Here is an 11,775-nt window from a genome sequence, read left to right on the forward strand (position 1 = left end):
GTGTTTTTCTGCCTGTTGACCAATTAATAAATAGGAGCACACATAAATCTTTAAATTTAAACTGTAACTTTGGAAACATTACAAATAACTCATATGATATGACTACTTGTGGGCCATAATAACAGCAGTTAGATCGATCATTACAAATTTCTATAAAGCAGTACATTTGTCAATATATTTAAATGTACTGAAAAGTTCTTAAGAAGGAAAATGCACTTGAATATGTATATCAAATATTATTGCTAAAACAATAAATGTGATCTTAAGTGTCTGTCTTAATATTTTTAAATGGAAATGAAAAAGTAGATTCAAAAGCATATTCAGAACCCCAAAAGGAAAAATGACCAATGTGATAAACTTTAAAATAGTGACAAAGGTGTTATGTCTAAGAATTATTTAAAAATGTTTCCACGGTTTAGGATATAGCTCAGTGTCTGAGCTCGTAGAAAGAAAAATTAAAACATTTTTTTCAACTTTTGCACAGGCCACAAGAATAGTAAAATAATAATAATAGTAATAATAATAACAATAATCCATGAGATGTTTCTCTTGCAGTTAGTCACAAATGGCATTTAGTATAGTAAAATCTGGTAGACAGAAGTGCCAGAAATTGAACAGGGCTTGAATGATACCAAATCAACAGTATATTTATACATTATTTTCTCAATGGATTATAGGAAACAGTAACTGTTTGCTCTTCACCATTTTCAATAGGACAGGGTGTATGTTATTCTCAAAAGCAGCACGGGTCTTTCTGTAAATAACTGCTCTCCTTGGGGATTGGGTTGACAGACCGTCAAATAGAAAGTTAAAATGAAACCTGTCTGGTAAGGCAAACCTCTGCTTCCTCACGACCAAGGCTGTGGATGAAGGGAGTGGTGTGGTTGCTCTTGTCCCCAGCTCAAGGAGAGCTTGGGTGACAGCTGGGCTCTGGCAGTTTCTAGGAGAGCAGGGCAGAGCTGGTGTCACTTAACAACATCTGGTTATGGCCATCTGACTGCTGGTGTTTCTCATTAAGAAAGTGGGCCTGCAACTTGCTTGGCTCTCGACGGCCCTCTCAAGCACTGCCTTCTTTGATGGAGAAACAATTTTAGATGCTTTAGCCGATGCCAAACACTTCCTTTGGTTTTCCCTTCACCACGAAAGAGGGAAAGACAGGGACCATTCCTTCTATGGCACCAAGCACCCGGATAAAGGCTGGCAATCTAAAGATCAAGTTTTCTCACAAGCGTCTACGCATTTGATAAACACTGGGGTTTGCGGCTGAACTTTTCAGATTTCTCATAATTTTTTTTTAGTACGAGATCCACAGAGCCATGCAATGAAGTCAGAGAACACAAAAGCTTAGTTGTTTGGCAAATTGGAGATACTAATAAACATAATTCTAAGAAAGCAGCCACTCTGGATTAATATATTAATTCATTTCTTTGTCATAATAAGTTACATGTGTTTAAAAATAATTTGAGTAAAATGTATAATTATAATTTTAGTATTAACTTGATTTCTTCTGAGGAATGCTTAATTTAAGAAAGAAAAGGCAGTAATTCCAGTTCCAATTAATGTTATAATTACTTATTTTATAGTCAGTGTGGTAGCAGTGACTTTCAGTTGGTAATTATATATGAAAAAGACCATGATCATGATTAGATTAATTACTATATAAATAGTGTGTTTATTGAAGTAGCATTGGTTTATGAAAATGGGCTTAAAGTATTAATATCTTTTCAGCCACATTGTTTTCAAAACTGATACAAAAACACTTAGGACTTTTAATGTGTTATGAATGGTTAAATGAAAAGAAAGCCCTAGTGTCTAATTTTATGAAAACCAAATTAAAGAGTGCATGCTAATTTTCAATATCACTGTAGTAATAAATGGCTTATGAACATATACCTCCTGAAACAAAAGGCAGTTTGGACAATTAGCCATCTTCATATTTCTTCTGTGGTTTCACGCTGCCATCTTCAACAATTGTTTGGGTTCTGAAACAAACATTACTGTGTTAAACTTTTATCGTTGACAAATTCTGTGAGCTTTATAATTTCAAAACTGTTAAATTTTGTCTTAAAGAAGTGTCAAGGACAGCCCTTGCCTCAAATCATACCTTACAAAAGCCCAGGGTAAAGTTGTGCACCACAGGGACTAGAGAGTTATACTGCTCTATAAAGAAACCTAGTTAAGCGTGTGTGTGTGTGTGTGTGCGTGTGTGTGTGTGTGTGTGTGTGTGTTGTCAGTGACATATCCAAAATATAATATGAAAATAAATATCTTCTTACGAGTTTATGAGTGCTTATCTATGAATGTTTATATATCACATAGGATAGACTTGGAAAAAGAGGAAAAATGAACAGCAATCTTCCTTCGTCAAGGAAGGTTTACATACATTTACTAGAATATCAGTCTCACAACATCTTTTACTTTACATTTTTTACTTAAAATGCATTAATTATGCATCATGTCAGTCATATCCAACCCTCTACTGTTGTAGAAAAATCTTGCGTTTTTACCTTTAATCTAAAAGGACGATTAAACAGGTTGGTGAGTGACCCATTCCTAAGCCCTTTCTCCGGATGACAAAGTAGTCATTTCCCAATACTTATTCTTTTTGATCTTGGCATTAAGCTCCCTTGGGTAGAATGGAACATCTTATAGTATCTAGTATCATAAAGACTAGACACTTTTTTTGTTGTTTGTTTGTTTTAACCTAAAAAGAAATCCCATTAGCAACCCTCATTTGACTGTCAAATTTATCCTTAAAATTTTTATGACCTTTGGAGAACAGAAACGCCCGAAGCCATGTCCAGGTCCCGCACAGTGTCTGTCACCCAACAGCAATCCAATAAGTAGAGATGAATGAAAGATTCCTGGTGCAAAATTTGGATGGAAATAAAGCAAAAGCATAACTGTACAAAGCATTCAGAATGCAACTTCAAAATTGAGTATAGTTTGGTAGACACAGAAAAGTTAACTATATTTGAACAGTTTGAAAGGACCATTTGTCCTTCCTCCCCGTCATTGTCCTGATCTTCCTCCTGTGCCTTTAAAAGGGAGCAGTTGGCGACCAGTGCAGTGAAAGCCTAACAGTTGATTCAAACAGTTGTCAAACCACGGGAAAATGCTTCTTTCCCATTGTGCTGTTTTTGGACACTATAGATATGATAAATCATGAACTGCATTATAAAAAAACCCTCTTTTATGCCCAAACATTCAGTAGGAGGAAATGACATTTCTTTTATTACCTTGGTAAATGTTTTTAAGGTGTTTAGCGATAAGCTTTCTTTTTGTCAAAACTGCTTAGATTCAGTGGTTGCTAGGAATTTACTTGAAAACCTATAGTCAATAATATCGGGGGAGGAAGCTGCGTCGTTAGCCAGCTAATGTGGAGAGAGGCTTGGCTGGCACTCCCTTCCTCGCTTCCCTGGCTCTTTCTTGATCTTTTGTACTATGGAGAGAGAGGCGATTGGAGTTTAGAAAGTTTATTTTCTATCATCGTGCATCAGCCATTGTTTCCAGCATGTTCTCGTCTTTTGGGCTGAGAAATGGATTGTCTCTAGTAGTAGACAAAATAATAACGCTCCACAATTTCAGAAGACAGGAGGCTGGTATAATTTCAATACAAGTGCAAGCAAGGTCATCTTCACGTCTTGGGGAATTCGTTCTTCCTTCTTCAGCTGTTGTTTGGTTTGCTTTTGTTTTCTCCACAGGCAGAAACCTCCAGATTCCAGTACCCTTGCTTACATGCTAAATTTTACCGGGAAGCGTATTTGTAGCTGCTAATTTCTCAGGGCAAGTGCTTGAGCTGCTTACTTCTTTCTATAGTTCCTTACTTCCCGGAATTGAAGGTAGCAAATCTGTTGCTATTCCTTTGTCTCTTCCACCTACTTTCGTTTCTTACCTTAGTTAGATGGCAATGGATTATTTTTTTTAAAGTGTTGTTCTGAGAAACATGCAGTAAAAAGAAACTATCCGTTTGAAGAGAGAAGGGAAGGGGCTCTGGTGAGCGGGTCTCCAATCTTCTGGACAGTTGAGTACACAGAGAAAACAAATTCAAAAAAGATACCCTCAGAGAGGACAAAGTTAGAAAGCAAGTAACCGTTCTAACAGTTTTATCCTATGAGGGGCTGGTGCCAGCAGTTTACAGAGCAGACGTGAGTGTGCTCTGCTTTCCTGACTTCTCCCGAGACTAAGTTATCAGCGTCGTCTACGGTGTGACAGAATGCTATATGCCTTCGCCCCATGTAGCTGCATCCTGGTATGGGATTCTAGCTCGTGGCTTCATCCATTGTTAACCTGATGTGGGCCTTGCCTCTCTGAGAATTAAACATAGCAAAGCTGCATTTATGTGAATCGGGTCTGCCTGGCTGCTCCACGGTGGCCGTCTCAGTGCCTGTTACCTCCCACTTTGCTTCCATCTGTGTGTGTGGCAAAAGGAACTGTCCTTAAAAAATACAGGGTTGCTCTGAACACAAATGCATATTTGCAAGCCAGTGGGTTAACATTCTCCTGAATTTGGGTGCCATTAATAACTGTGTCGGGAACTTGTTTTGTTTTAACCTTTTGAGTACATGGAAGTTTAACTGTCTCTGTGCAAACCTACATAAGCTTCCCTGGTTTCTGTAAATGCACTACAAAAAATGTGCATTAAAATGAACAGGTTATTTGTACACTATCTTTTTAGCAGAAAACTTTCATGTTGGTGTTAATACAGAAATTGTTCTTGTGTCTGTTCAAAATTGGGGGTTAATGCAATAGTCCCACAGACTGTTTAAAATGATTCCACCTAATTGAAAGATTGCAAAAATACTGATAGACCACACTTCCACAAACTGTGTATCTAGAGACTTCCTCTCTTGGTTTGTTTGCCATGATTAATGGAACTGGGAAACCTAATTGAGATTAAGGAGTATTTTCTAATCTCTTAATTATCCAAGGTTTTTAAACCCTGCTTTTGTAAGTACTGCGTGGGATATATTTTATCATGAAAAGTATTCATAGGTAGAAGTTATTTCAGCTATTTAATGAAGTATAGACATGATCCTTGAAACATAGTCTTTACTGGAGTTATTTAAAATCAGCTGCCATGGACTATATAAATCCTTAGAATTTACTGAAAAATGAGGGAGGCGTGACTGAGGACTGTTGAGAGCGGTTAGCTCTGTGCCTATAAAAAGGGATACAGGAGTGATATTTGTGTGTCTAACCCCGATTATAAATAGTTTCTTGATTTTTCTAATAGCATGTTCAGCAATAATCAAGCCTTACAGCTTAAGGTTAAAAAAATGTAGAATCCTGCTGCAGAAAATGCTATAACAAGAGAAAAATAACTGCATTGGAGTACATTGGTCATATGTGAAAAATGAAAATAATGGGGGGAGTATTTGTATATATAGCTAGAAGAAATCCATATATTTTAAATTTAATTTTTAATAGATAATAAAAAGTAACTGAAAGAAATTCTCTTATACTCTGAAAAATCTCTTTCTTTACATCTTAGCTGTGGAAGACAGATAGCTATTGTTTTTCAAAGAAATAACTATTTATTTAAAAAGTCATTTGTATGACTTTCAGAAAAATAAAATATTCTTTAAAATAAAATAAAATAAAAGTGCAGTTCTAGGTAGGTCAAGAAAAATGGAAGAAAGATAAGAGGGAAAGAAGCAGAAAAAACGAAACCAAGAAAAATTAGAAAAGAAGAGAAGAAATCGTGAGAAAGAGAAATAGGAAACCTCACTTACTGGGTTTGTCAAGGGCCAGGCACTGTGTTGACTGTATTTTCACCTTTCTTGTGCTCCTATCAGTCATGAAACACACTCTCAAATTTCCTTCCTGTCAATAAGGCAGATCAGAGAAGTTGCCTAAGGACACACAGCACAAAATGACAAACTGAGAAAGAAAGCATGATTTAGCTACTCTCTGTGGTAAATGACAGTCAGTCCCGACTTTCTTCTCCAATTCTGGCTGCTCTCCCATCTGTGTCTCCTGTAAGGCACCCTAGATGCCCAGGCATGACACCCCACGGTCAGACCACTGCGGCCTAAAGGACGGGGGGGGGGGGGGGGGGGGGGGGGATGGTGAGTCTAGAGTCTACCCATCCACTCAGCCAGAGAGAGGGGCAGAGCCCTGACCCAGTGACAGACGTAGGAGGGGAGGGGAGGAGGCTAAAACCACCCACACACATATGGTTTGTTTATTCCACAATTTTTACACTTTTGCTCTTTGCTTTTGACCTTCTGTCCCCTAAGAATCTTGGATTACTGTCTTTAGAATCTTTAAATAGGTGACTCAAAACTCATTGCCTGCCTGCCATTCAACCACGGAGGCCTCTGACGTACCCAACACGTACTTGTGAAAATGACTTGAGCAAACTGTTTAGATCCCTTTATTTCCCTTTTCCATGGGGTAAAAACATGTTTCTTAATGTTCTTACAACGGTCGAAATTCATTCCTCAAAAAGAAAATAATCCTCAGAATAGTCCCGAAGAGCTGATGTGGTCACGTCAGCTATCTTTCGACTTAGGCACCTGTTTCAAGTGACAACTTACAGCATGAATACTGCATGCCGAACTCAGTCCCTCTTAGCTCGGATTACCTTTCACGCCCTCTTCATGTCTCTGTTGGTAAATGGTCAGATGTCCCCTCCCCACTTGACAATTGAGGCAACGAGAGGTTAAGTGCTTGGCCATTGGCAGCAACTGAAATAAGAGTTAGCCTTGAGTGTCCTGGCCAAATGTGAGGTTCATTTTCTCTCTTCCTTAAGTCCAAATTGCTACCTCAATAACTACCTTTGGCCTTCAGTTCCTTGGCTGTGAAAACAGGGTCATTCCATATCTATAAAAGGTGAGTACTTTAAGAGCTGAGATTTTATTGTCTTAGAAACCAGAGTTCTCTGTGCTTATGGCATTCAAATGCTTTAAACACTTACCCAAAACTAAGGCAGCCGTTACCTGTCAGGATAGACTGCTTATTGGTAAGCCCTGCTCTGAGACACAGAGGGAAAATGTGAGTCACCCCTGACCTCCTGTGTGACTCCAGCAGACAAATCTGAAGTAGAAAACATTTCCAGATCCAAGTCGGTTCAGTGGCAGACAGTTTTCACAAGGCCTTTCTGGCATTGCTTGAACTTCTCTCTGCATGCTTTTCTACCTATTGCCTCTCTGGTAGTTTTAATTATCATCACCATTAGAAATGATATTTTTCCCATCATAATGTAATTTTTTTGAGATCTGGTTTCACTATGTAGCCCAGGCTATCCTAGAATTCACTATGTAGACCAGGCTGGCCTCCAACTTAGAGATCTGCCCGCCTCTGCCTCCTGAGTGCTAGCATTAAAGGTGTGAGCCACCCCGTCATATAATAAGTGGAAATTCTTTAGAAACAGTTATTTGCAAGGGGTAGGGGAGTCGTCCAAGGATGCTCAGCCTTTCATGACTGGATAGAAACTGAAGAAAGGATGAAGAAATGGTGTCAGCTCTTGTCCTAGTTACGTGTTTAATAAGAAGACATCACTTACTATAAGAGCTTGCCGCTCATATAATTCCGTTTCTGAACACCTGTAAAGTTTAAAAAAATAATCCATGCCAGTGTTCATCGGTTCTCACCAAAAACAGCATTAATTTTCACCTCCATTTCCTGGTCATCATGTTTCAAAAGAATTTTCACTGACTCTCCAGCGCCAGCGCAGAGTCTGGCATGTTGTACGTGCTGGATGCATATTGGATAAGTTCATGCACTTGCTGGGACAAAGAGCAGTGTCATTCTTTAACAAGAACAAAGCCTTTTCCTCACTGGTGACTAAGGTGTAGTCAGAAAGGCTCCAGTGCCTCTGCGGCCTCGCACCTCCTTGCTCTTTCTGAGAACACCATGGCTCCGAGGGCCGGGGACTGCCAAGGGTAAGAAGGACAGCTCTGTCCAGACGGATTCTGTTTACAGTCTCAGATGTAAGCTGACAAGAGTGGCCATCCTGTTTGTAAGACTCCTGGTTGGTCTCACCTACAAGTAATTCAAACGCCAGAAATGATTAGTTCCGCTGTGGAAACGGCCTGTGAATTTACGCTCACACGTGGGAGCTAAGATCGCACTTTGAGCATTTCCTGATGTGATGCTTAATTCTAAAAGTGGAGCAGTCTGCTGCGTGGCTTCCCACCTGGCAGAACGATCCCATCACGTTATTTTTACAGTCAACTGGGTGAAGAGGCAGCATAGCACGAGGGAGGGAAATTGACTCCAAGTTTCTAGAAGCAATTGTGTTTCTATCATGTTCTGTTCCAGAATTTGGTGTGAACAAAGAGAAATAGGTTTGCTTTTTAAAAACCTCGGTGTGATGGGGGGCGGGTATTATACAGAGCAGTAGATCGGGAAGAGGGCGAAGTCTGTTTGAATATTGTAAAAATGCCTGTGAAGCTTAATCTGCATATTTAAATGTCCATGAGAATGAGGCTTAATTTGCATATTTAAATGTCTGTGACGATAAATTTTCATATTTTAAATCATGCTTTAGCATTAAAATGTTAAATGTTAATCTCTTTCATCTCCATGAAAGAGGCCAAATAGTTTAATCACTAGGATAATTTTGTTTAGTAGAAAACATTTAGATTTGATAAAATATATTTTTTAGACATTAAATGTCTGGTTTTATATAGCATACCTGATTGTCAATTTATTCGCAACCTGTCTGGCCACTATTGGAACTTGATGTTCCATAGGCTCAACAAAGGTCATGGTCAGTACTATTGCACAAAACAACGGGAATGCATTTACCTGTGTTCCTGTTCTATACATGCTGTCAATAAAATGCTACACAGGCCAGCATTTGTTAACTTGCTTTTACTGTGCGGAACAATAGTATAGTCTTATGCTTGGTGGGCATCCTGGCCTGCTTGTGAACAATAAGCTGTTGAACTGGCGAAGACATTTCTCCAACTGTTTAAAGTCACATAAAGGTCTGGGGATATTGAGATTTCTATCTCTCTTAGCTTTATTTTGTGAGGAAAAAGTCGGTGTCTTTTTAATTCAGTTTCTGCCTCTCCTCAGGCTTGTGTTCCACGGCTCTTTTTGGAAGTATTTTGCCAGGCGCTGGGGGAGGGAAAGGAAGATGGACCTAGTCTTTACATAAATGGTACCAACCTTCGTGCCTGCTTATGCTTTTGGTTAGCTATTTTGAATCTTTTATGTTTGGGGTCTCATTTCCCCAGGGCAGTATTATGTAAAATTGAAGACAAAAGTGAAGAATAGTGAAATCTGGAGAAGAGCCCACCATAAGGATGATGGGCTGAGCCGAGGTAATGGCGGTCAATATTATTGGGAATTTTTATCATTGCTACAAGAGAAATTTAGATTCATTTCAATAACTAGGAATGTATTTCTAGTTTTCTCCTCCAAACTTGCTCCTATTTGTGAATGAAAACGCTCACTGGAGAGGCATTTCTGACAATAAAGCGAAGCACTTCCCCACCTGGGCATCATTTCCAGAATTATATTCTCGAAACATTTGGCCTTGGTAGAACTCGCTTGAAGTCATACTTTACAGAACGACACTGCTACTCTCTAGGACAGACAGCATCTGAGATTATAATTTCCTATAATAAAAACTTTAAGATTCTCATCATCTGGCTGTGTGAAGTGGGTAAATTATGCTATAGGTTTAATTTAAATGCTTAGATTTCTCTTCTTCCTCTTTTTTTTACTTTTAATAATGTGTGTTGATTAAGGTGATTGTGTTCTTAATGTTCATGGAATATATTGATGCCATGTGTAGTCCTAGTATGTAGATGGATTGATCATATCGTGGTATGATCATATATGGTAAAACTCCAAGAAAATGACTGTAATGTGTGAATCAATTTTATTTTATATGAATCCTTCAGAGTTCTTCTCAGTCCAACTTTTCATCTTCAAATGCACTCTTTTTTTTCCTATTTCAAACCTTTTTCTGTCATCTTTAAACAACTCATTTTTGGATGCTATGTGTGAAATCATAATCTTCTAGTGCAGCTAAAAAAATGATACGTGACATTTGTACCGAGGGCGTGGTGATTCCTCTTCACTGGATTGTACATTCAGAAGACAGTATTTAGGAAGTTTTATAGATCTCCCCTTTTGACAAATCAATATAACATTAATTCAGTACTGAACTCACATAATATTAGAAAAAGTATTTGCTGGTTATGTAGCCTTAGTAGGATTTCCCCCCATGCTTCGTCCACCTCCTCCTTCTATAACATGGAAATATTTTGCTCACATACATAGGATAAATGTGCTCCACCTAGGACTGCTGTGAAGAGTTAATATGTAAAGTACTTAGAAGAGAACCCTTAGTCAACGCTAATTAGTACTGCAGTTAGTCACAGCATCATCACACTGGTCCTGGGGAAATGCTCAAGCATGACTTCATAGTAAAAAAATTTTCGTGCGTATGTAAGCTATTCTTTCTCCACGTATATTGATTCGTTAATGGTGCTTTAGAAAATAAATCGATCGCTTCGACTAGAAAGAAAATGCCACAGTTATTCTGAAACTGTGGTTAATAGTGCAGCTTTTATTTGCTGAGTTCACCATAGGACCTAAGAACAAAGAACTCTCCTTACTATGAGTGCTTTAATGTGGCCGCTGGGATTGTTTGGTTAACGCACAGTTTAAAAGTTTTATACATTCCATGAGCAATTGTAACTGTAGGTTAAAAGCCACACTTCGGGTCCTCCTTGATTCACTGAGTGGTTTCCTTTGCATTCTTTGGTGAGAAGCAGCCGTTCCAATACCGAGGAGCATAAGATACAAGGAGTTACCTTGCTCATCATTTCTCCACTGATTTGCTTTGCAGCTCGCGGTTCCCCACAATGATGAATGGACTCGATTTGCCAGGACCCTGGTGGAGATCCGCGCCAACAGGGCTGACAGCGAGGAGGAAGGCGCTGTTGAGTTAGCTGCCTAGATGTGAGCCGCGCCTGCTCCCCGTGCCCCCCATCCTTCCCTGCCAGAACGCAGAGTCTGCAGTCAAGGCCTTTGGTGTCCTCTCAGTATCTATCTCTGTGGCATTTTGGGGGCCATACTGTGTGCAGTGTTACCCCATATACTCCACATGTACCTACTCACCCAAAGTCTGCCATACATTTCTATCTTGGTGTCTCTGTCTCAAAAACAAAAGGGGGAGGGAACCCTTTAGGGGTTTAGTTGTTGCCTTTTAACTACTTGGTAGCTGTATTTAATAGCTGGAAACCTCTGGTTGAATTTGTGCTTACATGTACTTCTGGTACAGTCCTATTAAATCCATATGAAGCCAGATATGATTGGGTGCAGATGTGGCGTGCCTCATGATATGGTACAGGGCCAAAGACTCGAGATGTGGTGTTTTACATGGTGACTCACATTATGAATGGATTTACTACAAGAACATTGCTGCTCCTTATTTATTGTAATGTGCTGCATGGAACATATTTATTTGAAAGCATTAAAATAAACGATCTTAGAGCATGTGCGTAATGAGAGGCCTGTATTTTCTCTGCTGCCGCTGAGGTTACACTGAGTTCCAAATAACAATTACAGTATGCCAGTTCCACTGAGAACACGGAGTCTTTAGAGGTTTGCTGCAGTGAACGGAACGAATTTTAATGCCTATTATTTCTAGATACTTTAACAATATTTCAAATATAGTTGGCCATTGATACTTACCATTCAAGCTAGCACAACCTTCCACAAGTCTGTGGTTCCAAAATATGACACAAGTATTACCAATAAAATGTTCCAAATCAGGTCTGTATCGCTGTGGGTAAATGTTTTTTG

General features: G+C 39.1%; 1 protein-coding gene across 1 annotated transcript in view; it reads left to right on the forward strand.

The window, feature by feature from the left end:
- Dync1i1 (dynein cytoplasmic 1 intermediate chain 1) overlaps window positions 1-11,475 on the forward strand; it is a 320,890-nt gene extending 309,415 nt beyond the window's left edge. The window contains exon 16 of the mRNA XM_038318765.1: window positions 10,817-11,475. Coding sequence (XP_038174693.1) covers window positions 10,817-10,927 — 111 coding nt within the window. The 3' untranslated portion in view covers window positions 10,928-11,475. The remainder of the gene's footprint in view (window positions 1-10,816) is intronic.
- Window positions 11,476-11,775: the final 300 nt, after the last annotated feature.

The sequence above is a fragment of the Arvicola amphibius genome, chromosome 2 (assembly GCF_903992535.2).
Source record: "Arvicola amphibius chromosome 2, mArvAmp1.2, whole genome shotgun sequence".
Classification (NCBI taxonomy): Eukaryota; Metazoa; Chordata; class Mammalia; order Rodentia; family Cricetidae; genus Arvicola; species Arvicola amphibius.